This window comes from Canis lupus, chromosome 9 (assembly GCF_048164855.1).
Source record: "Canis lupus baileyi chromosome 9, mCanLup2.hap1, whole genome shotgun sequence".
Lineage (NCBI taxonomy): Eukaryota > Metazoa > Chordata > Mammalia > Carnivora > Canidae > Canis > Canis lupus.
Window position 1 is genome coordinate 17,060,199 of NC_132846.1, and position 26,775 is coordinate 17,086,973.

Genomic DNA, 26,775 nt, shown 5'->3' on the forward strand with positions numbered 1-26,775 from the left:
AAATAACTCTAGTTTTTAATTAAAGATGAATATATAGGAAAAATACATGTAAATATGTATACGTTCTATTTTAAGAAGTTAACTTTTAAGAAATAATGTAGTTTTGGGAATTTTCCAAAGGAACTAGCACCAAAACTGTGACTGACTTTTATCTAGCAATGTAGCTAGTTTATAGAGCAAGAGCAGAGTTCCATGCCCTAAATAATAATAGAAAAAAAATTTGAGGCTTATAATCCATGTGTCACTTTGGTAAATTTTACATAGTAAGGTCCTTGGACTTAGAGAAAAACAAAAACATTTCAAGATATTTATATAAAAAGAAAAGCTCTTAAACTGAAAGATTTTTAAGACTTGGAAAATACATGAAACTTAGTATTTTCCATTTAAAAATTCATCCAATAATTAAGGGAAAAATTAGTAAATATGAAAAAAGTCACTTTAAAAAAAATCTGAGTTTAGATATGACCTGATTTGACCCCAAATTCCACTGGACATTCTGTTACCGAGTAATTAGAACTCTACAGTGTACTTGTTCAATTTGTTTGTACTATGTAAAATTGATTTTTTTTCTTTAATACTAAAATTTGGTCCATCTGTTGGGAAAACAGAAAATGTTCTAAATATATACAAAGAGTGGAAATGCTTCATTCCTCTGGCTGTATCCTGTGGTATATGCATTTTCATCAGTATGTTTGTCTTGCAGACAAAATGAATATCAGATGGTGGTTTTGAAAAAGGGCAGACCTAACATGAGGTGATTAGTTTCAAAAACAGATTTTTATTCTTGATAAATTATTACCAAATACAATCATCTGTTGATTGAGGATATAAAACAGATTGGTCATACTATAACCCACAGGTTAAATGAAAAACGGAAATAATAAGTTTATTTAACATGGTCTTGCATTAGGTTCCCAGCAGTACAAATCTAAGGCAAATAATTAGATTTCCAATTTAAAGATATACATTTGTTAAGCCAGACATTTCCTGAGGTCATCTATTTCTCTGTTGGCTAGTCTCATTGCTCTGGCAATGTATTCAGGACATTTTCACTTAGAACTTTATATTACTACCTATACCTTGTACATTACTCTGATCAAGCCAGTATCGTAGTTTGATTTAGGGATAATGCAGAGGGCAAAGGACTGATTGTGATGATTCCTGGCTGCAAGTTAGATTCAAATATATTGTCACATAGGCTTAAGGAACTAATGCCTTAAAAAAATAAATCCCTGGGGGGGGGGATTAAGGATTCACTTAGAAACAACTGGTAAACCAAATCTATCTCATACTAAGTAAATAAATGGGACAACAAATATTGTACACTCAATTTCTTAAATATCCATCCTTCTTTTTTCCATGTAATCTTATGGTAAAAAAAAAAAGTTAAAAGACAACTTCTCTAATCAATAGTATATCCTATTTTTACTGAGTATACATCTCCCCCTTCCTCCTCCTCTATTTCTTTAGTAATTTACAGCTTTGCTATGTAATGTCTCTCCAGGGAGCAAAGAATCCCATTACAGATGATTCCTCTGTGCAGACTTCAACTCTGTAAATCAACAGGCTGAGCTCTCTAACAGATTTTAAATCCCTGCTTGAGTTAGGCTGGGACAACCTGTAAATTGGTGGGGCCGGAAGTGGGAGGAAGAAGGAAAGTTTGATACCAAAGTAAGTTCCAGGAAAAGAGTTTATAACACAATTTGTGTTTTTGTTAACTTTCTCCAGTAACTATTGTGCCTTGATACAGAAGAAGGGAGGTCCAGAAGTAGTAAGGATTGAAAAAATACTTCCAAAGGAGATTTTCTCCCCAGAAGAACATTCTCAAGTGATTCTAACAAGCCTAGCAGAGTGTATCAGAAGAATAAAGTAATATGCTGGGCTAATGCCTTCTTGGAGATAAGATTTCTAAATGGAATAGAGTACCTTAAAAAGACAAAGTAAATTTGTATCACTTATAAATTTTGTATGTATAAGTTGTATGACTTATAAAGACAGAGCAAAGTTGTATGACTTATAAATCTTTAAAATAAACCTCTGAGAATTAGATGCCTCATAGGGAATTTATTTACTTACAGAGCTCCGTATACTTTTATTACTAAAAAAAGAAAAGAAAGAAAGAAAGAAAGAAAGAAAGAAAGAAAGAAAGAAAGAAAGAAAGAAAAAAGAAAAGAAGAAAAGAAAAGAAAAGAAAAGAAAAAAAAGAAAAGAAAAAGGAAGACAAGACCTCTAGAAATCCATGGATGATGTGGAAAAATTTAGAGAGATTGCCATCATTTTTTGTATAATACAGGTCTCACTTAAAGTAATCATTAATAATATAATAATACTACTAATAATAACAATAATGATAATATGTAAAGCATATTAATTATATAAAAACTTACATTTTAATAAGAATATTACATATTTTCTGCCAACACTGATCATATTAGGAAACTGACTCTTGCTCATTTCCATTATTAAAAATCCAATATGATGTGGTTTTAAATGTTACTTATAAAAGAATAACATTATGTTAAAGTTGAACCAAATACTTATTGAAATAAAACAGTAAGAAGAATAGGAATATGGAGGGCAGTTCAATATTCCTAACTGATGATTTCTGAGAGTCCATTTCATTTAAGACCCCATCACTTGAGTTTAGCAGACTACTCTTTCATTGTTATTATCAATATATAAGGTAGGTCTTTGTCTCCATCTCTCTCTCTGCCCCTCATTAACCTCCACCCAATTGTATCCCAGCTGTCCTAAATCAATACTTCATCTTTTCCACTTTTCTCCTCAAATTGTTTTTACTTTTCAACTTTTCCGCTTGGTTGTTTCTCTGACCCTAACTCTGCTCTATACCTTATTCCACTTACATTCAATTGTTACTTATTTTTGTCCATTTTTCCTTCTGTGTTTCTCTTATTTTTACTTTTTTTTCTACAACCATCATTCTAGCAACCAGGATTTATCTCCTCTACCCTAGATTACTATTTCATTCTAAGCTTTTTTTAAAAAATATTTTATTTATTTATTAATGAGAGACAGAGAGAGACAGAGAGAGAGAGAGAGAGAGAGAGAGAGGCAAAGACACAGGCAGAGGGAGATGCAGGCTCCATGCAGGGAGCCTGATGTGAGACTCGATCCCGAGACTCCAGGATCATGCCCTGGGCCGAAGGCAGGTGCTAAACCGCTGAGCCACCCAGGGATCCCCATCATTCTGTCTAAGCTTTTTGCTTTGAGCTTCCCCCCAGATCTTTGGCCTATGCACAGAGTTCCAATTAATCTTCCTAAAACATTACTCTAATCATGAATTAACAAAATCTGGAATCTAAGATACTTGCTTTAACTTAGTTCTAAGACCTCTTTTACTTAGAGGTGTTAGAATGACCTCTGACTATGACCATATATTCTGAAAACAAATGTCATCTGTAAAGGAATGAGAAAATGAATGAATTGGGACAAGTCACTTCTAGACAAACTACTCCCAGCAATTGTTTTTGTTAGTCAATACTTTTCTCTAAGTATAAAAATACTAGCATATAATTATTAACTGGAAAAGGTTTTAGAAGATAACCCAATGGAATATTTAATATAGGTATGATTATCACTTTAATGTGATGTCCTATAAGGCCCTTTTTCTTTTCCAGTATCACTTCTCCATGATTCCACCCTAACTTTCAAACATTGCTTCTGATTACTGTGACCATCAACAGGCTGAACACACCTCCAGGACAGTTTTGCTCCTCTAGTAAAAACCTGAGTGACATTCTCTAACAATCTTGCTGCAGCTGGTTTTCTGGAAGGGATCTCACTGTCCATCTTTATTCCAAAAGTTTTCCAAAAGTGAACCTTTTCCTTAGCATGGAATATTATGTAGGGATTTCTTAGTGCTGCCAGGAAGCTTCAGACTGAACTTTTGAATGGAAGAAAAAGCCTTAGGGCACAACTGGGCACCCATGTCTAAGAATGCTGTGTTTGTTTTAAATTGGTGCTCCATCTCTAACATTCAGGAGGGATCTGAAAAAAATCAATGTTTAAAAAGATCCAATTTCCCTGCACCTTTGGTTAAGAGTTCATAGTGACTTCCTCTGTTAGAAGAAGCACTAACTTACCTTAGCAATAGCAAAGAAATTTAAAACCAATAGACTCTATTTTCTCCATCTATTGATTCATCAGTAACTTAACTCTCATCTAAAACTATCTTTGCCTTTGTATGCAAGAGCTTTAATTCTCTACTTATTTGGCATTTACAAACTCAAATGTAGATAATGAATGCTGAAACTCCAGAATGCTCTTCCAAATACTCTTTACTTCTGCTTACACTTACTTCAAACAGTACTTCCTTGACTTCCGATTAACAATTCTCTTATGTGTACTCTTGCAGAACACTGTCTTCCTGCCGCCCTACCCACCTCCATCACTGATAAAGCACTTATATTACAGTAGTGGTAGGAGTTTGCTTTCTCCCTGCCTATACAGACTATGAGTTCCAGAGAGATAGGGACCATGTTTTATTCACCTTTGAGTTTCAAAACACAGCACAGTAATTAACATATACTAGGTGTTCCTTAAATATTTTCTGAATTGAAGTAGACTGACAAATTGCAATTCAGGCTATGTTAATTACTAGCTAAATCCAGGCCTCTACAAGCAGAGAACAGCAGTGAAATGAAGTAATTATCCAAATCACCAAGGACAAAAAAATGTGCTAATTTGGGGAAAGTGAGTAAGCAAGATTTTGCCTAACTGGACTAATCCATCATTTCATTCTGATGCTTAGCTTTGCTAATGGAAATCTGACCTCAGTAGAGCAGTCCTATTCTCTCCTGTGTTTTGTGTTATAACTTAAGTGATCTGTTTTATATTGATGCTGAACATAGCCCACACCTCTTGTGCACAGGACAAAAATTGCATCCAAATCCTGTCACCTATCATGAACGTGCCATTGGTTCCAAGCAGGGTCAGCCAAGGGCAATGCGTGGATGGTCTTATGAAACTCATGACTGACCCCACATTTTAAAGACCACACCTCACTAATATAGTGAGTTATTGGTATATTCTTTATATACCAAAGTCAGCAAGTTACACAACAGATTCAACTTTTAGCAACATGGTTTTTCCACATGAAGTCTGTGTAATTCTCTAGACAAAACATAAGGTGGCTCTCCATATGAAACTATAAAACACCTAGAAGACATAAGCAGTGATTTCTTTGACATTGGCTTTAGCAACATTTTTCTAGATATGTCTCCTCAGGCAAGGGAAACAAAAGCAAAATTAAACTATTGGGACTACACCAAAATGAAAAGCTTTTCACAGCAAAGGAAACCATTCAACAAAATGAAGAGATAACCTATTAAATGGAAGATTTTCACAAATGATATATCCGATAAGGGGTTAGTATCAAAATATATAAAGAATTTACAAAACTCAACACCAAAACCCCAAATAATCCAATTAAAATATAAACAGAGGACCTGAAGAGACATTTCTCCAAAGACATACAGGTTGCAAACACACATGAACAAATGCTCAACATCACCAATTATCAGAAGAATGCAAATCAAAACCGCAATGAGATATCACCTTACAACTGTCAGAATGGTTAGAATCAAAAAGGCAAGAAATAACAGGTATTGAAGAGGGTGTGGAGAAAGGAAACCCTGGGGCAGCACCAGTGGCTCAACGGTTTAGCGCTGCCTTCAGCCCAGGGCCTGATCCTGGAGACCTGGGATCGAGTCCCATGTCAGTCTCCTTGCATGGAGCCTGCTTCTCCCTCTGCCTGTGTCTCTGCCTCTCTCTCTCTGTGTCTCTCATGAATAAATAAATAAAATCTTAAAAAAAAAAGAAAGGAAACCCTAGTATGCTGTCAGTAGGTATGTAAACTGGTGCTGCCACTATGGGAAACAATATGGAGGTTCCTCAACAAATTAGAAATAGAACTACATATGATCCAGCAATTTGACTTCTGAGTATTTACCCAAAGAAACTAAAAACACTAATTCGAAAAGATAAATTCACTCCTCTTAATTGCAGCATTATTTACAATAGCCAGGACACAAAAGCAACCCAGGGATCTACTGGTAGATGAATGGATAAAGGAGATGTGGTATATGCATATGCATACACATAGGGAGCATACATACACACAATAGAGAATGTTGCTCAACCATAAAAAAGGATGAGACCTTGCCATTTGTGACAACAGGGATGGACCTAGAGGGTATTATGCTAAGTGAAATAAAACAGATAGAAAATGGCATGATTTCACTTATATGTAGAATCTATCAAACAAAACAAATGAATAAACAGAAAGCAGAATCAGACCTATAAATACAGAGATCAAACTGATGTTTGCCAGAGAGGTTGAGGAGATAGGCAGAACTGGTGAAAGGGAGGAGGAGATACAAGCTTCTAGTTATGGGATGAAGAAGTCACAGGTGTGGCACCTGAGTGGCTCAGTTGCTTAAGTGCCTGCCTTTAGCTCAGGTCATGATCCCAGAGTCCTGGGATCAAGCCCCACATTGGGCTCTCTGCTTAGCAGAGAGCCTGCTTCTCCTCCTCCCCTTGCCAGCTGCTTTCTCTGCTTGTACTCTCTCTCTCTCTCTCTCTCTGTCCAATAAATAAATAACATCTTTAAAAAAAAAAGTCACAGGCAAGAAAGGCACAGTATAGGGAATATATTCAATGGTATGATTCGACATCCAGCACAAAGCCTGACTTGGGACTTGATCTCACAACCCTGAGATCATGACCTAAGCCAAAATCAAGAGTGGGACATTTAACTGACTGAGCCACCTAGGCACCCCAAGAATGTTGCTCTTTAAACCAAGGGTTCTGTTATTTATAATGCATATATCTGTTGGCATCTTTCCTTTTCTAGCTCATTTGTACTTGACCTAAGCAAGAAAACCAAAGTTACTTAAACAGCTAAGCAATAGATTAGAAATTTAAATACTTGACTTAATCTTTTGTCATTCTGTGACTAATTTCCTTATGCAGTTACAGAAATGGGGATAAAAGTTTTTATTGTTTCACGAGGAAACATAAATTTCAGAAAGTACTTTGCATTTGTAAATTTAAATCTTTCAACTAACAAGCAGTTAATTAGTTTGTAACTGAGAAAGCTGCATTGACTACATAACTATATTTGAAATCAACACTGTCAAATTTATAGGATTTTTTTTTTTTATACCATAAACGCTTAAAAGTGGAATGAGGTTTTTTTAAATCAATGGTAGACAAAGGTGTGGTCTTTGTCAGCTTCCACTATGGCGTACCGTGGTCAGGGCCAAAAATTGCAGAAGGTGATGGTTCAGTCCATCAATATCATCTTCAGATACTTGCAAAATAGATCTCGGATTCAGGTATGGCTTTATGAGCCAGTAAATATGCGGATAGAGGGCTGTATCATTGGTTTTGATGAGTACATGAACCTTGTATTAGATGATGCCGTAGAGATTCATTCTAAAACAAAATCAAGAAAACAACTGGGTTGGATCATGCTAAAAGGAGATATTACTCTGCTCCAAAGTGTCTCCAACTAGAATGATCAATGAAGTGAGAAATTCTTGAGAAGGCCATGTAGTTTGTTTTTTTAGATGTCTTTTTTTGGGAATATAGTTCTAAAACCCTTGTTTGTATCGTTTTGATTACCTGTATGTTATTACCAGAGGATAATAAATGCTGTGGGATTGTTCTTATTTAAAAAAATGGCAGACAAAATATTTAATGAAAACTACAATGAAATATAATATTTTAGACAGTAGAGAGAAGTAGAAAGAAACTGGATATCAGAAAAATCCTAGTTTGGGGGAACCTGGGTGGCTCAGTCGGTTAAGTGTCTGCCTTCAGCTCAGGTCATCATCCCAGAGTCTTTGAATCAAGCCCCTGCTCAGCGAGGAGTCTGCTTCTCCCTCTCACTCTGCCTCTTCCCTTGTTCATGCTCACTCTCTCTCTCTACCCCAAATAAATAAAATAATTAAAAAAAAAACCTCCTAGCTTGAATCTCAGCTTCACCAGTCATGAACTCTGTGGCATTGGGCAAGTCACTGAACCTTTCTGAACCTCACTTTGCTTATTTCTTAAATAGAGTAATAGTTCCACCCTTATCTAAGTCTTGAGGTTGTTTTGAGAAGAACAAGAGATAACATAAATTACAGTAATTTTGAAACTATGGAAAAGTATACAATATAAAGACATTACTATTATTATTTTAGTATGTGGCTGTTGATGGTGATGATGGCAGTAATGGCCTGATGTTTGCCATCAGATGCATTGCTAACGTTCTGCTGTTAGTTAACACAATTACGACAACAACAAATTATTTTTTGTTCAGATTCAGCCATCTGCAAGGCTGGAATATTTGTTTCAACACCAAGAGGAAAACAACTTATATTAGTTTAAATAGAGAATAATAAATACATATACAGCTCTGCCAGAAAAAAAGACTATAGTTCATATTCTTTCAAATTAAGGAGTCTTTGTTTCATGTGGCTTCCTCCTTACTCCTGTAGGACAGACTTGTTTGCAAATGTCAATCATATTTTATTAAATTGACTGTGAAAGGGTGAACTTCAGACCAGGATTTTCAGCCCTAGGCTTCCTTGATATGCTTGTTGCAGATGCAATTTTAGCAACTCCTGCTCAAGTTCTTAAGAAAAAAAGAGAGAGAGAAAGAGAGAGAGGGAAAGAAAGAAAGAAAGAAAGAAGAAGAAAAAGAAAGAAAGAAAGAAAGAAAGAAAGAAGAAAGAAAGAAAGAAGAAAGAAAGAAAGAAAGAAAGAAAGAAAGAAAGAAAGAAAGAAAGAAAGAAAAGGAAAAGAAAAGAAAAGAAAAAGGAGAAAAAGACAAAGAAAAAAAAAGAGGTGAGATAGAGACTAATACATAAACTGAAACTGGTGTGGACAAAACCATGTGGTAAATACCAAAATGTGCAGCAAAGGAAAAAGTCCCTAGAGCATGCACTCAGTCATTTACACTTCACCATGTGGGTCAGGTGGGCTAATCCAGACATAATCTACTATGTTTAAGGTAACAAGAAAGCACCTAAAGAATACCAGCCATCTTCCTAAAGACTAGACTTCCTAAGTAAAGAAGCAATCTTCAACTAACTTTCCCTCTTTGCAGATCGCTAACATCCAAAGTGTAATCTATGGCTCTTTGTAAAGATTCTGTTGCACCACAGGAAATAATCTTTGTTTCTCTATATATCATTAGTTCTCAATTATTTTCAGTAAGACTCTTCCCTAAAACTATTATGAGTTGGCTAGAAAAAGTGAGCATCATTGTAGTTCCCTGGGTTTTGTCAAAATGATTATCCTTTTAAAAAAGGTGTTTATAAGAGCCTTTGTCAAGCTGGTAATCTCCTAAGTGTCTTTAGTAGCTAGAAAAACCTCCAAATTATTTTGTTATTAAAAAAAAATAGGCACCAAAACAAGCTCCTTGCTTCCAATAACTTTAATTTCCACATATTTTTGCACTTGGGGAAATAATTAAATTAGATAATATCTATACAGGATATGCCCCAACCCAAACTAGCATCCAAAGTAAAACTATTATTGTGGGATATTATGGTGTCATATGAAAAAGAAGTGTTTCATATCCAAATAAGTTTGAGAAACAATGAAATAAGCTACACTTAAAAGATATCTTTTCTGCTGGATTTCTCAGCTACAAAATGCTATCGCATATTAGAAAGTATCAACAAAATTTATTTGACCACGAAACTCTTTTTCAGGGAACTCTATAAGAATTTGGAAGATATGTGGTTAAGAAATGTATATATGTAACATGACAGAAATATATCAAAGAGTTCATCATGACCACGTAACAGTTGTCTTTGTGTGGTTGAATCAATTTATGTCAATTGGTGTAGCCACAGAGAACCTACTGTCTTGCCAGGTTCTGTTTAAGGAGTAGATACAGATTGCTTTAAGGGAAGAAAAAGAACAGATTTAATTAGCATTAACAATTCCAAGGACTTTCCCCCCAAGTAACAGCAATCTTAAGAAATAGAGCTATCTTTTCCATGAACTCAGAAGGTCCCAGTATTGTTTCACCATATTTTCATTGGAGACAGTGAGAACAATACATTTATGGAATTACAAAAACCATCATACAAACCACCAAAATGCTGGTGCATCCTCATGTCTAGAAATTCTAGGAAAACCGGTTTCACAATTTAAAAGAGGGCATAAGAGATAAATTTTAGGGGTAATGACTTAATACCTAATACATTTGTATCTAGTTACCAGTAATGCATATCTGAATTCAAATTTCCTATTTCCACATCTTTTATATTCCTTTCTGTAGTTGCCAAGATGGTTGAGCTATGTCACAGTTGGTAACTGTTAGATGACTGTTTCTGCTACTACAGGATCTCAAGTCAGGTATTCAATCCAGAAAACTTTTCTTTTAATCAAAATAATGACGACTGGTTTTGTTCTGTTTTGTTTTTTTAAAGAGCAGTGGGAAGGACCTAGATTTTATCTCTTTTTTTTTTCAGAAGCTTCTCTTTCTCCTGAGCTCAAGTGGAGCCTCCCACAATACTACGGTAGCTCCGGAGCGTGTTCAGCGGCTGTGGCAGCTCAACCATGCAATTTTATAGCAAGCAGCAAACAAGGCAGAGAATTTAGGGTTAAAAACTCAAGTGAAGTTTTGTCTTCTACAGTAATGAAAGCTGACTAAAAGAGTAAATCAAATGGATCTCCTAACAAAATGAAAACAGCTGTTTGGCCTGGCTTGGTCTCTGATTTAGGTTAAGTAATTATTGCTCTAGTGTGGTTCAAGGTTGTTCTGTATTAGTGAAATAGGATATCACATGAAAATCATCCAACTTTTTAATTTACTGTAGCATCAGAAATTCCACTGTATAAAAAATTCCAGAAACGTAATCTTCTAAAAACTTTACCTATAAACCTTTTTCAAATACCAATTGATTAAATCTTACAAGGCATAATTACACAATACATAATTATATTATAGTAATAACCTTTAGTATCTATGCTGAGAAAAATATTTTAACATTTTACCTTTAAAACACTAAGTTTTTCAACTTTTACTGGAGTGATATATAATATCCCACATCCTAAATAACTGTAAAGACCATTTTTTTTTGTATCTAGAGATTTTCTTATGAAGAGTAACCAGTAAATAGCTACTTCTTGAGCCCCCAAACAAGTCTATTTCAATAGTGCAAATCTTTTTTATTTTTTAATTCAACGTTGGCAAACTACGGTGGTTGAGACAAAAAAAATAATGAAGAATCATAGTGAAGCGCTATTCTTGAGGAAGAGGTTTCTATGTTTAACATGTTCAGAGTAAATAAATTACTCAAGAAACTTCAAATTTCATTTCTTGTTTGTGGACTTTTCATTTTTCTATTACCATCATTCATGCTATTCTGCTCTTATTCGAACATTTTATTTGTTTCAGCTTGCCTATGATAACAAAGAACAAATCAACTATAGGTGGTTGGTATTTGTCATTGTTGTTTTTTTAAAATAATGCTCCTGTAATTATTTTTAAGTGCTTAAAAAATTAAAACTGTTATCTGACACAAGATGTTAAGTTCTTGAAGAGAACAAAAACTAAACTAAACTAAAGTCTTGGCCACTGTTAACTTTTTTTTAAGGAAATTATTTATTTATTTGAGAGAGAGTGAGAGAGAACACAAGTGGAGGGAACAGGGAGAAGCAGGCTGCCCACTGGGCATGGAGCCCAATGCAGGCTAAGGCAAAGGCAGATGCTTAACCAACTGAGCCACCCAGGTGTCCCGCCATTGTTAATTTTTAAGTCTGTCTCCATTATATCACTGTAAGTATACTTAAATACATGAATAAACAATAACATTAAAATATTTTCTAACACTAACAACTGTTTAAAATATAGAATAATTTCAATAAATTGACATTTTAGAGCATTTTAATACACTTAGATATTCAATTTAGTTCCCAAAAAAAGGGAGACAGGGAAAGAGAAATAAAGAGAGAAAAGATTGCATCAGAAAATTAATATTTTAAAGAAAATTACTTAGGTGGTGTAAAGCCCAGGGAAAAATCTCAGATGTTCTTGTTGTAATTATTATTGCTGGCTGTAAGACATGACATATTTACCCTTCCAGTGGGATAGTTTTGTAGTTTTCCTAAGTCTAAATAGTATTTCTTGCTAGTCCTTGCCAATTATTCTAACTAGTGCTTGCCAGCACATCAGAATAAGAGAAATAACAGAGTTACATGTGTTATTTCCCCAAAATGTTTCTGCATTCTGATCTTTCTTAGGGGTCAATATTCCTTAAATAGAAGAATATATCATGTCGGGGGTTTCCATTCAGAAATTGTGTTGTGGAACTAGATCAACAGTGTACAATTTACCTAAGGATTAGAGAGGAACTCCGTGAAAAGCAATATTTAAAAGGAAGGTTTGATTTTTCCCTTTCAGACAGTTAATGTAAATTCTACTAACTGAGATCTTCAAAAATGATAGGGCACTAGAAGCCAGTCTACATTCTTAGCTGTCTGCAATCTGAGGAGGGTAATACAGAGGAATGGTCCCACTACTTTGCAGTCAGTGTTTTCCTTTCAAGAAACACAAAGCCTACTGTTGTTATTGCAAATCTTATTGAGTAGGTAAATGTCATTAAGTCACATTTATAAAGAAAATGGAGCATAGTAAGATCCCTTAAACAGTGCATCTTTAATTGCTGAGTCAAAGTATAAGGTCAAACTATTCAGTTTTCTGTAGACACATTTCCATCACTAGTGTCCGAACAGAACTTCCAGATGTATATGCTGTATATGTGTATGCTGAAAGGAGAAGCTCCCTCTCCAAAAATCAGTTTTGCCCTCAAATACTTCTTCTGAATCCCCAATCTGTCTCTAGCTCTGTTACTCCTGATATTTCTTCACATCATCCCTTGAGTAATTCTTTAGTTGTCACATCTTTATGAGCTCCATCTTAGGAACAAATTTTTCTAGAATCCACCCTGAAAAAGTCTTGCTCTGTATTTTTTTTTCTATTGATTTTTTCTGGATTGATCTCCTACGATATTACTATTTTCCTCTCTCTTCTTGACAAAATTCCAAAAAAAAAAATCTAGTATCATCTAAGAAATGAGTGTCAATGATGAATTTGTTGGTCTTAGAGGGTTATGTTTCTGACCTAGCGCTCTGTGTCAGAAAAGGCATAGCAAGAAGGATGGAAATGGACACTAACAGTGACTGATATGACAGAGTGAAGACCTCATATCCTCAGTGTATATTTTTTGATAAGTGTTCCTATAACCACAGAAACTCTTTAGTTGTCAAGTTGAACACAGGTCAAGGTCCTGGATTTTTTGAGTTTGGTCAACAGTCTCTAAATCCCAGCAGCAAAATATGACACCAAAGGTGGCCAACAGTAGTCAGAATCAACTATCAACATCCAGCATGAGTGACTAGAGACTGGAACTTTGATTCAACTTTGTTTTGAAGAACTTGTTCAGCCAGGGAGCTCTCTGTTAGGAAGCATAGTCCACCCCAAATGGTATTTCTCTACTTCCTTTATTCTCTCAACTACTTACCTTTACCCTGAGGATGAGAAGGACACTGTTGAAGGGAAATAGATTTTTGAAATATTGGCATTTTTAATTAATTTTTTTTATTTTTTAAAAAGATTTTATTTATTTTATTTATTTATTCATGAGAGACACACAGAGAGAAGCGGAGATAGGCAGAGGGAGAAACAGGCTCTCTGCAGGGAGCCCAATATGAGGCTCGATCCCAGGACCTGGAGATCACGACCCAAGCCAAAGGCAGATGCTCAATCACTGAGCCACCTAGGTGCCCCAAGATTGGCATTTTTTAATTCCTCCTTCACCTTCTTCCCCGTTTTCCTCAAGACTCTAACACAGAGCCAAGTTCCAACTGCCCTCAAGGTAGCAAGTCTTTTTGCAAATGCTTATTAAAGGAATGACACTTTGTATAGAGAGAAGGTGAGATCAGATAGATGGAATATACAGAGCACCCTGAAGAACATTTGCACTTAGATGAGCAGTGTTTTGTACAATCACAAAGTTTTACACCCTCACAGCCAACCATTTCAAAGCAAATTTACTACACAGTTTTCTCTTTCCTCTTAATTTCCTAAGGAAGAAATTTCTTTCTTTCTTTTTTTTTTTTAAGTTCTTGGTTCAAAGTAACCAAGTAAGTCTTTAGTTCAAATTATTTCACTATATATAATTTTTCATTTTAAGTTTTAAGGATTTACAAAACAAAATGAGTATAGAATATAAAATAGTGTATATCATATCTATTTCTGTAAAACTTTAATAGAAGATCTTACAAAATTTTGGCAATTTTTCTATACTAACTTACATGCTACTTTATATTGTAGGTACTTCTTCACTTGATGTTGGCTAAAATATGATATGTCAACTTTCATAACCTATGAATAATGGCAACCATATCAAAAGCTAAGGCCTTTATTAGAGTTAGTTCAGCCATGAATGAACCATGAAATCTTTTGTAGTAAAATATTTACTCCTACTTTCAAATCATTGGATCTTTGAATTGGAAAGGACCTTAGCAACTATCCTTTCCAAAGCCATCATGTCATATATGAGGGTATTAAGTCCCTAAAAGGTGAAGCAACTCATCCCAGGTCACTAGGTCTGTTGAGAAGCCCAGCTCCTTCCTCTTCTCCAGGTAATAGTGGTAAAATTACCATATTTTTTGAAAGTTTTTATCTCACATTGTATCCAGAAGAGGTAAAGATGTTCTCTTTAGGGAATTCTCAGTTCCTAAAATTAAACATTTTATTCCTTTACTCTTTAGCATTTCCTAAATGGTACCTAATTCAGTCATAAGGGTTTAATCATTCCCATTCGACATTCCTAATCCTTAATCAGACATTCCCCATAATCTTTCCTATATAGCTATTTATATTTTACGTTGAAGAAATTAAGGTATTATAGAAAATATTACATTTAAATCACAAAAATTATTTTTATGTGGCAAGGTCTTTAAATAAGGTATTCTGACTTTCTGAAACAAGTGTGAAGTGTATATTTTTAAATGAATCCATGCATTGTTTTAAAATACTCCCCCCCAAATGGTGGAGAAGTAGATGAAACAAGGTTGGCAAGATTATAACTGTAATTATCATTTCATTATAATTGTAACTGTTATAAAATTGTAAATGAAATGGATATATGTGATTTATTATACTATTCTATTCAATAAATACTTGAATTTTTTCATAATGTTTGCTTTAAAAAATCAATCTATATACTGCCTTTTGGGAGAACTTAAATAGTTACCAAAGCCCAACATATACCAGTGAACTGTTCTCATCAATAATGAAAAGGTAAAGGAGATTGCAACCAATGCCTTCATCTATTAATTATGTAAAAAAAAAAATACACAAGAAGAAATTAACCATCTTAACCATTTTTAAGTGACCAGTTCAATAGTGTTAAGTATATTCACATGGGAACACTTGGGTGGCTCAGTGGTTGAGCATCTGCCTTTGGCTCAGGTCATGATCCTGGGGGTGTTGGGATGGAGTCTGGCATCAGGTCCCCCTCAGGAGGCCTGCTTCTCCCTCTGCCTATGTGTCTGCATCTCTCTCTGTGTCTCTCATGAAAAAATAAATAAATATTAAAAAGAAAAAGTATATTCATATTGTTGTGCAATGGATCTCCAGAAATTTTGCATCTTGTAAAACTGGTGCTCTATGCCTATTACACAATTCCCCTTTTAATCCTTTATTCAACCCCTGGAAACCACTACTTTGTTTTTGTGAATTTGACTACTTTAGATATCTTGTATAAGTGGAATCACACATACAGTGTTTGTTTTTTTGTGATTGGCTTATTTACTTAGCAAAATGTCCTCAAGGTTCATCTGTGCTGTAGCATGTGACAGGGTTTTCTTGCTCCTTAAGGCTGAATAAGATACCATTGTATGTATATGCTATGTTTTTTGTCCATTCTGTATTGATGGACATTTGGGTTGCTTGTACCTTAAAGTGTTCCTCTTAACATATTTTCTGAAGAAACTGAAACAAAAGATGCTGTGAGGAAAGCTCAACTAAGCAACAAGGAGAATGAATGGGTATGCAGCTCTTGACATCCATGACTTCAGGACCTATAAGAAACTGGGCATACCTAAAGGAAATTAGTGGTAGATTGAAAAGAAGCTAAATTTATTATTTATCTACTTTTGTTTTCTAACCTTTTATTGTAGTACCCTTTCTTGATGAAACTATTTAAAGGATATAACTGAATATAAATATATTTTTACCCTCTCAGTCTAGAAATACAGCTGTAAGAGAGCTGTAAGAGAGCCTGATCGAGAAGAAGGTATCATGGATGGAAAGATAAAGATTGGGACAGTACCAAATTTTTCAGCTTATAAAAATTTTTTATTAATAAAAATTACATTTAAATCCCAAATTTGTCAAAAAAAAAAAAAAAACTTGGAATTTGAGAATCCATTTGATTTCTAAAAGGCTGAGCACTGTGCTCCATATAGGAAAAGCTTCCTGAAGAGAAAATGAGTGGGAAAATCAGAGAGGGTGACAGAACATGAGAGACTCCTAACTCTGGGAAATGAACAAGGCATAGTGGAAGGGGAGGTGAGCGGGGGTATGGGGTGACTGGGTGACGGGCACTGAGGGGGGCAATTGACGGGATGAGCACTGGGTGTTATATTATATGTTGGCAAATTGAACTCCAATAAAAAAAATACAAAAAAAGAAAAGCTTCCTGAATGGCACTGTGATATCATGGGGGCGGATAATTATCTTATTTATTTGAGAGCATGAACCTAGAGGATATATCTCTTCAGACGATTTCTCTACATCTGAGTCCACATGAATTAAAGTCTACCCCAAATCTCTTGAGTTTCTTGGGCACCGTGAAGCCACTACCATCTTATCTGGAGCCACTTTTACACTTTGTATTTTGCTTCTAGTTAGCTTTCTCAGCTCCCACTCCAAGAAGTTGCCAATCCCTTGGGCTCCTTAAATTTCTGGCTTAGATTATGTAGAGTGATTAATGGTGGTGGGCCTGGTACATGTTGAGGTCAGCGTGCTGAGCATCCTGTATGTCAGCGACAAATACAGCAGTGTGCATCCACCAACTCACTTTTCCCCTTTGCAGCCATAATTTATTCATCCCCGAGTACACTCAGCCATCTGCTATTTATTTTGTTTTCTTTAAGCATTATTTCCCTCGATTGGCTAAGCTAGGGCACAGGTGAAAAGTGGTAAGAAGCGAAGGGAATTTGCTGTTGTTGGACACAGGAGGGGTGAGTTGAGCTCCCCGGGAGGAAGAGCATTCAGCTCAATAGAAAGGGCCTAACTGTATTGTTGAATACTTAAATCCCTGTCTAATAGGAGCATTTGGGCCAGGCCCAATCATAACTAGCTAAGGCTAGACCCCTGGGGTGAGGAGTGTAAAGCTGGGGAATTTTAAGCATCCTTAATAGTAGCTCTGTAATAAACTGATGCTCTGAATCTTTGCTAGAGTCTGTACAAGACTGGGCTATAAATTTTATATTTGGCTAAGTGACTCATAAAGAAACACCCACCTGATTTCAGACATGCATTTTTGGCAGTCAGGGAGCTTGCTAAATTAGCTATGGTTCTATTTTTAGCTGCTTTCTTTCTCTGCCTAAGATACAATGATTCTATCTGTACAGTTTTACAGCTCTACTCTCCACTACTGCTTATTAGACTGTTTCTTGGACTGAGAGATTGCTTCTTTTTTAAATGCCCAAAACGTTGGAATAAATTTTTTTATTTCATCTATTAACTTCTGGCCATGTCAGCTGTTTTTCATGAGAGTTAACTATAATAAATAAGTTATCAAAATGCATTCCAGCTTATTTGTACTACATAACAATCACTGTTATTACAGAGTGATAAAAATTTAAAAACACTTTTCCTTCAGGAAGAGTTGAAGTGTCTCTTGTCTGGGGAGGTCCGGTGTTGACTTGAGGAACTTTGGTCAAGCTGGTATTTGACCTTTGGCAGGAGGCTGCCCTGGGTCTTATATTCTCAACAAACTGGGCCCAAGACAATAGTGTGCTTTATAGCCCAGAGCCCGATCAGTGTGTTTCTCCAAGGAAGACCTCAAGCTGAAAAGCCAACATGCCTGACAAGCACCGTCAAGGTACCAAGGGCATAAGCACTAGACATTGGAAAACAAATGGAAAAGCACACACAGCTACATCTGGAATCCTAATGGGCCGCCAATGGTTCCCAGCTAAAGGAAGAATTACCCATGTTATTTTATCATCCCTTGCGCTAACTTCGCTGTTTATGTACAGCAATAAATGATTTTTTAAAAACATATTTGGGTCATTATGTCATATACCACCAGCAAGTAAGGTTGTTTTATTGTGCTTGGAGTCAAAATACACTGCTGTACCCAGATGTACGGGAAGTTTAAAATCTCTTGTCCTTCTGTATTCATTCCTCTTGGACAAATGAGTTAAGTTTTTAAAAGGGAAATTGAGAATTTTTATGGCTTCTACTCCCACCTCACCAGTAAAATTTGCACCAGTATTTTTCTACCCAGCAAAGGTACTTGGCCAATGATAACACTAAATAGTAATGTAGAAAGCCGAACAGCTTCCAACCAACAGGAAATGCCAGAGATTTTTTTTTTTTAACACTTTTAGCAAGTTGGATTCTTCTGCTAAGACTGTGCTATAATCAAAAAGTAACTGGGCTGATCAGGAATATGGAGCGATATCCAGAGGTTCAAGCCTACTCTTCCCATGCGATATGTGGATTTCCACCTTCCTTTCTGATTGCTACAGGAAGTTTTAAAATACACCTGCCCTGCTAACTCCTTTATCATACATATCCACCAGTTACCAACGAGATGAAATATGTTCTTATTGTTTTTTCTGTTCTTAAAAAATATTGTCTTAGTTTAAAAGAATTCCAAAATGCCTATCTCTTTATAATATATTCTTTTACATGATCTTTAATCAATGAATCTGGTTGGTTTCTTTTTCTACCCATTCCCCATACTTACCAAAATTTTAAAGCTCAAGTCATCCAAATCTGCTGCAATCTCATTATTAATAAAGGGAATCTTTTTTCACATGAATAAAGAAAGGACTTTACACATCAAGGGAGGGGAAAGGAGAGGAAAGGCTAAGAAAAGCAGATGTTCAGATATGACTGACCCACCTACCCAGAGAAACAGTCCTTGTGTGAGTGTTTAGTTTCTGAAGCAGAGGATGCTGGCTTTCCTGTTTACTTAGCTAGCCCTGTCATTGGTTTACAGGTGGCCTGGAAAGAAGATTTAGGAAATGTTTTCTCTCTCCATAAATGAACATCAAATTATTTTACAATGTGCCCTGGTACATGCATCATAACATATTGGAAGCCAAAGGCAATCTCAAAGCAGAAGGGAGGGCAGTGGGTCAAGGAGAGGATGGAATGGGGCAATGAGCTGTGTATTAAGTGGGAGTCTATGAGGAATTTTGCTCAGACTTCTTGGTGAGGCAAAATTAGTTTAAAATTTTCAAATAGTTTACTAACAGATAAGTCATTTTGCTGGCATACAACTTAAGTCTGGCATACATATTCTTCCTTCTCCCCTTTCTGACAGGATTTTTTTTTAAGATTTTATTTATGTGAGATAGGGAGCAAAAGAGAGCATGGGGGAGGGGGATAGAGCAAGTGGGAGAAACAGGCTCTCAGCTGAAGAGGGAGCCCACTGCAGAACTAGAGATGGGACTCAATCCCAGGACCCTGAAATCACGTCCTGAGCCAAAGGCTTAACCGACTGAGCCACCCAGGCGCCCCCTTTGACAGGATTTCTGTGTTCTGGTTATTCTTGCAAGGACCTTTAATCATGATCTTCTGCTACTAATGATGCTAACCTGATTCTGAGTTTTATCTGAATTCTCTACACAAGGAAAGCCTAAAATCACCAGCATTGCTTCCTTATGAAAGAAGCCATTACTTGATGATCTATCAACTAAGTCTAGAGTTCCATCTCTTTTTCTCTCCTTTATGCATGCTTATAGTCACCATTTTCTTTTGTCCTATCACTTAACAATTTTTTTTCACCAAATTTTAATGGTGATCTCTTTCCCTTTTTTCTTGCTTGTGTTCTAACTCTATCCTCCTGACACATTTCTAGCTTACACTTCAGTAGTATCTGATTCTTTTTTTTTTAAAGATTTTATTTATTTATTCATGATAGTCACAGAGAGAGAGAGAGAGAGGCAGAGACACAGGCAGAGGGAGAAGCAGGCTCCATGCACCGGGAGCCCGATGTGGGATTCGATCCCGGGTCTCCAGGATCGCGCCCTGGGCCAAAGGCAGGCGCCAAACCGCTGCGCCACCCAGGGATCCCTGATTCTTTTTTTTTTTAATTTTATTTATTTATTCATGAGAGAAAGAGAGAGAGAAAGAGAGAGAGGGGCAGAGACACAGGGAGAGGGAGAAGCAGGCTCCATGCAGAAGCCTGACGGGACTCATCTCAGGACTCCAGGATCATACTCTGGGTGGAAGGCAGGCGCTAAACTGCTGAGCCACCCAGGGATCCAGTAGTATCTGATTCTTGTCATATTTCACATTTCAACAGAATTTTAGAGTCTCTTGCTCTAAAATTGCGAACTACATTCGCCCAGCCCAGAAGTCTTCATAGATCATCTATGTCAAACCATGTCCCTCCTCCTTCAGAATGCTGCCAGGAATCATCTCCCAAACTAACCCCATATGGCTCTGCTCAACCAAATCACTTCAACAATTCTGTTTGCATACTGACAGGAGAAATCACTTAGAAAGATGTTTCTATATTCTGCAGATGTTTATATTTTCCTTATGATTCTTCTGCTTCTGTTCTTTTCTTATTTCATTTGCATATATCTTCTTGTCTTTATTTAAATTTAAAGCTCCTTGTAAGTATGGAGTGATCTTATAATGAAATACTTTTTGTGTGTTTCTAGAGTTCTCAGTTCAGTGCTCACTATATTGCATGGAGAAAAAAGAAATATGGTTATCTGACTGAAGTCTGAAGTGGCTTTTTTGACTGTCATGCTCTTTGGTTTGTGATAGATAAGCATATCATAATAACCATTCCCTCTTTTGTAATCTAAGCATATTAGTCCCATCCATTGGACTCAAGATTTCTGAGGGACACAGAGTATATCCACTTTCTATCTGTCAGTAAAAATATGAATAATAATATAACTGACAGAATTGTAATACTTGAAAAATGTGTCTTCACAGCATTCAGCATTTGTGAGAGTTCTCTCCTTTCTCAAACCCAGATATTATGTGTCTTCTTAATTTCTAACTTCTCCAAATAAAAACATCAAGATGTGGGCAGCCTGGGTGGCTCAGCAGTTTAGCACTGCCTTCAACCCAGGGCCTGATCCTGGAGATCTGGGATCGAGTCCAACGTTAGGTTCCCTGCATGGAGTCTGCTCCCTCTACCTTTGTCTCTCTCTCTCTCTCTCTCTCTCTCTCTCTCTCTGTATCTCATGAAAAAATAAATAAAATCTTAAAAAAATAAAAACAGCAAGATGTGATGTTATTTACCCTTTTAACTGAAATTATCACAAATATATTCACTCTTTTGAGAATTTTATTAGTTTTATTTCCTTTTATGGAATAAAAGTATTTCCTGAGAGAAGAGTTTAGAGAATATTCAGAAAGTGAGAAGAATGTAGAAGGAGGAGTAATACAGAATAGTCTCCTTTGCCCTATAATTGTGGTGCATTCAATTCTGGTCTTAAAGACTGTAGAGTGTACTTGCTTCAGTTGTTTGGGGTATGTTTCTTAGTAGAGTAGTAGAATACCTATCTTTCCATTTTCCTTAATACAAATATTCCTTTGCCCTAAGATTCACAAATGCCAGGGGTTCCGTGCCCCTAAACTGGGCTGGGTCTCTTAGCATTACTGCCATTTATATGCCTCCCTCATCTCCACCACCGCCACATGGACTAGGGGTATGCCATTCCATAAGCTTCTCTTTGCTTCTTCTAGAATATAATCCACAATCCCATGTTCTAAAGTCTTAATTACCTCCAATACCCCAAACAGTGAATCTGACACTGTCTTAGAAGCAGGGAACAGCTGCTTAGTAGTCATCAGGGAGGTACAATGATGAAAAGTAGAAAATGTGAACCATCAACCTAACTAAGCATGCTGTGAGATGCCACCAGCAAAACACCATGGTTATTAGTAGATATGATCCTGCCTCTTTGCCTGAGTCCCTGACAGCTTGTTCCAATAAAGTTTAAATCATTCACTGACATATTAATTCCTCCTTCTTCTTGGCATTACTTTTACCTAAGGTATAACTAACATGCAATAAACTATATATTTAAAAATATACAACCTGATAATTTTTGACAATTTTGTATAGCTGTGAAGCCATTAGCACAATTCAAGGTGCTAATGAACATAGTCATCAACCCCAAAAGTGTCTTTGTCTCCCTTAACTATCCCTCCCTCCCATTCCTGACTCTAGGCAATTACTAATCTGTTTTCCATCACAATAGAGTAATTTGTATTTTTAAGAAGTTTACATAAGTGGAATCATACAGTCTGTGCTCTTTTTTTTTGTCTGGCTTCTTTTACTCAGCATAATTATTTGGGGATTCATTTGTGTTGTTGAAGGTGTGATGGGAATATTTGCTTTTATTGCTGAGTATAGATATGGCTATCTGAGAGGGACGTATTGAGCCTCTTTATTGTGGCAGGTACTATTCTAGACACTGGAATATACAAGTACTAAAGACGAGGTCCCAGCCCTCAGCGATCTAACTTGGCATCTTATACACAGCTTTCAACCCTTAAGAGAACATTTCCTACACGAAAGTTGGAGCATTGGTGACTCAGAAGGCATTCCCTTCTGACTGTAAATAAAGAGTAAGAGGAATAGATTTTATGTAGAAGGCAACAATTATACTTAGAAATTCTCCCCAAACTTAAACACTGCTAAACACATAGACTGTTTGAAGAGCAATACTAGGAGTGAGTTTGTATTGGGAGTATATCCTGTCTCAATGTAGAATCTCAGAATGTTGGACACTCTAGATTGGGGTTCCAAGCTCAATCGGAAGGCAAGCACATAGCCTGACAGAGTTGCCTGCTGAGGACCGTGGCATTAGGAAAGGGCAGACATCTAAAGGGGAAAATGCAACTCTACTCTTGGTAATTGGTATCTTGATGCTCATTGTTGTCAGAGTCTCCTATTTTTTGAGGAAAGCTGGATTTTTATGTGAAATCCTTTTTTGCAACTAATAAAACAACTAAACAAAAAATGGCATCTTATATAGAGACAAATAAGTAACTTGAAAAGTACAATAAAGTTTGATGAGCTTTTGGAACCTCAGCAAAGACCATGTAAATCAGACAAGGAAGGAAGTTCAGCAAAACCTCTTAGAGGAACTAAGACTTAAAGTAGGTTTTGGTGAATGTGCAGTAGTTTATTACAGGATGAGTCCAAGAACTACAAGTCATTTTTATATGCCTGGCATGGGGGGATAGGTGAAGCTAGTGAGAAGGACCTTATATGCTGGGTAAGAAGCTTAAATTATATCTTGAGACTTATTAAAGGTGCTTAAATAGCAATTGAGTAACTAGGTAAATAGACACTGGATCCAGAAGTGAAAGTAGGGCTGGGGAGATAAATTTATTCTAACATTTTGAGTTCAAGGTTGTGTAGGACATTTGAAGGGAAAAGTCCAGAACTCAGACGGATATTAACATAGGTTTAGATTATGCAGAATGTCAGAATGTCAGAGATGGAAATACACTTTTTCTTATATTTATAGGCCTAAGGGAGGAAAAGAATAGAAAAAAGAGCAGAAGGCTTGAAATGCAGCCTTTGGAAACCACTGCCTTTGTGGGAAAAAATGAGTTCATGTATCTCATTTATTTTTTCTCCCTAATTTGTAAATTCCTGAAGGAAGGGGCTGTGCCTTTATACTTTTCAGGAACTCAGTGCCTCTGACAGAGAAGGGGTTCAAAATTAATTCATTTGCATATTTTCAAATTGGAAATATGATAAATCTGAGTCTATAACTAGCTGTTTCGGATAAACTAATCCATGTGTTGTACTAAAATGCTAAAAAAAATCAGTTCATGAGTGTTAGGACGTGAATTATTATCATCTCATAAATCTGATCTATTTCTGCTGAGTAGGAGCAACAACAATTGCTAGTCGTAGATTTTTCTAATATTTAACTCTAAATACATAAAAATGAAAGGTGTTTCTAGTTTCAAATCCAGTAATATAACTTTAGTAGAATGCAGGACAGTCAAGTGAGGCAGTGGTCTTAAATATACAACTAGATAACAAGATAACACGATGAACATCTTTTTTTTTTTTCACATCATGCAGAATTTAGCAGGTGACAACTTGGATACATTTTGCTTAAGTGATTAAGAATCCCAATTCTCTCAACAGCACTCCCACCAAAACTAGGAAAGCCTTCCTAATCTGAATTAAATCTAAAGATTGTAAATATTATTCTATCTTTAAATAGATTAACTAGAGGTAAATGAGTGTAAAGAGGTCAGGAAAACTTCAGTGAATCAATCCTCATTTTTCTCACCACATCAAGTAAAGGAACTATGATTTACGCAATTTCTGCTAGGGAAAGTGCTTCCCATGTAACTTTTCTCCTCCATGATCTCTCCCCCTTAATACATTAAGGGGTAACCTTTACTTGCCATAGAAAAACAGACATGCGAATTCGATACTCTCAGTTTGTTGATATGTTTTTAAAGCTGGCGAGCAAATAGAGTGCAGAATGTGAAATTTTTTTGCTTCGACTGCCACATGGCTAGCTGGAAGCTGAGTTCAGGACATAGCAAACCGTCTGTTCTGATTTCCAAGAACAGCAAAAATATTAAGTTATGTTGAGGGAAAAAAAATTCTTATTCTTGATATCATCAAACTTGTTTCTAAAATACCCAATTTCTTCTAGGTAAAAAACTTTCAAATGAAATAAAAACAACAAACTTAATTTTCCCATTTCCCAAAGATATCTAACAATTTCCAAAGGAATTTCTTAGACTCGTTTTTTTGAAGTTTGTTTTTTAAAATAGAAAACAACAATGTAGTTTGAATTCCAGGTACATTTCCTAGCTCCTTAGAGAAATATTATTTAGATGTGACTTGATTTAAGAAAACTGAATATCCAAAATTTTTCTGAAAAAGATAAATTAAGCAGCTATTAATTGCAGTTTAAAAGCATTATTTACATTACAAGATTCATTAACATACTAATCTCTTCAGTGAACTTTAAAAAAATAATTAATAAAAGTTTTATTCCTATAACCTTGAAAAGTTTCCTTTGGGTAAACGGATTTATTACAAACTAAGGCATGTGTGATTTTTCCTTTTATAACAATGGGTCCATGATACCAGGCTATTAGTCTCTTCTGCTTCCCTTTACAGATTCAATTTTCTCCTAACATGCCAGAGAATACCACCTGTGTGCCACAAAGTCAGATATTTTTCCAGCACTCCAGATTCACAGATTACACTTCTTATAAGATATCTCTGCTTGTTTAACCCATGGAATTCCAAATCCAATACATTCAGGACTGACAGCATCATTCCGTCTTCCAAATCCTGCTCTTCTTCCAATTCCTTCTTCCAGGAAACTGATGAACTAGCCATGCACAGCCCAAGTTGTCACACTGCAGACATTCTCTCTTTTTAAAAGATTTTATTTATTTATTCATGAAAGACACACAGAAAGAGGCAGAAACACAGGCAGAGGGAGAAGCAGGCTCCCTGTGGGGACCCTGATGCAGGACTTGATCCCAGGACTCCGGGATCACAACCTGAGCTGAAGGCAGACGCTCAACCACTGAACCACTCCGGCATCTTCACTGCAGATATTCTCAAATCCTCCCCACTTTTAACCATAAATACAACTTAAGTCCTGTTTCTACCATCTTAATACTATTTAAATGCATCCACCTCTCTTCTCTCTACTTATCACCTTGGTTTAGACCAATTCCATTTCCCCCTCCTCTTATACAACTATCCAGTTGTACCTTTCTCTAATTCATTCTCCATATCATCACCAATGATGCTATAAAACTGAAAATCCAAGTAAATCTTCCCTGCCTAAATTCTTAAAGAATTTTCCAGGATAAGGCCTAATTCTAGAAGGGCATAAAAAACACTTTAAGATAAACTTCTTTCCACTCTCCCCACCTTCCAATCTGAGCTCCAATCATTCGGAGTTACCTGCAATCCCCTATGTGTCCCCTCCTTGTCACTTCATTTGTTTTACCTAGCATGAATTTTCCACGCTCTTAAGGTCTTTCCCAATTGCCTTTGGTATTTGCCTTTGATATCTAATTTCAGGCTATTACCTTTCTAGGAAGAAAGTTTCCCTGGCTAATCTTCACCCCTTCCATAGAGAAGATAGTGCCCTCCTGTGTGTTCTGGAAGCTCTCTGTTCTTACCCAGACTATAGCACTTATCACTCTTTATTGTAATTGTTTATTAATTTGACTGTCTTTTCTCTCAGAATATAAGCTTCTTGAGGCCAGGAGCCATACCTTGCCTTCCATTATATCACCAGTGCTAAAAACAAAGTCTAGTGTGTAGTAGACACTCAGTAGATAGAGGCACAAACAAAAATTATAAAGAAACATGAGCCAAGGATTAAAGGCAATTTCATTTTAGTGTTAATCATATTTTAAACTCTTAATATGATTTCTCTTTTTTATAATCTCATAATCTTAGTTTTCCAATATTTAACAAAATGAAAACAAAAATACAAAAATGTTTACTT

General features: G+C 36.0%; 2 protein-coding genes across 12 annotated transcripts in view; one reads left to right on the top strand and one right to left on the bottom strand.

Moving 5' to 3' along the window:
• The window catches only part of SLC25A21 (solute carrier family 25 member 21), a 469,006-nt gene that overhangs the window by 335,240 nt on the left and 106,991 nt on the right, over positions 1 to 26,775 (bottom strand). The window lies entirely within an intron of this gene.
• On the top strand, positions 3,026 to 7,538 carry LOC140639847 (small nuclear ribonucleoprotein E-like). Of its 2 annotated transcripts, XM_072838352.1 has the most exons (2): positions 3,026 to 3,072; positions 7,346 to 7,538. In XM_072838352.1, the coding sequence occupies exons 1-2, from the start codon at positions 3,026 to 3,028 to the stop codon at positions 7,536 to 7,538; spliced, it is 240 nt and encodes a 79-aa protein (XP_072694453.1). The 2 variants fall into 2 exon arrangements, with proteins under 2 accessions (XP_072694453.1, XP_072694451.1); XM_072838350.1 differs by lacking the exon at positions 3,026 to 3,072 and having other exon boundaries at positions 7,263 to 7,538.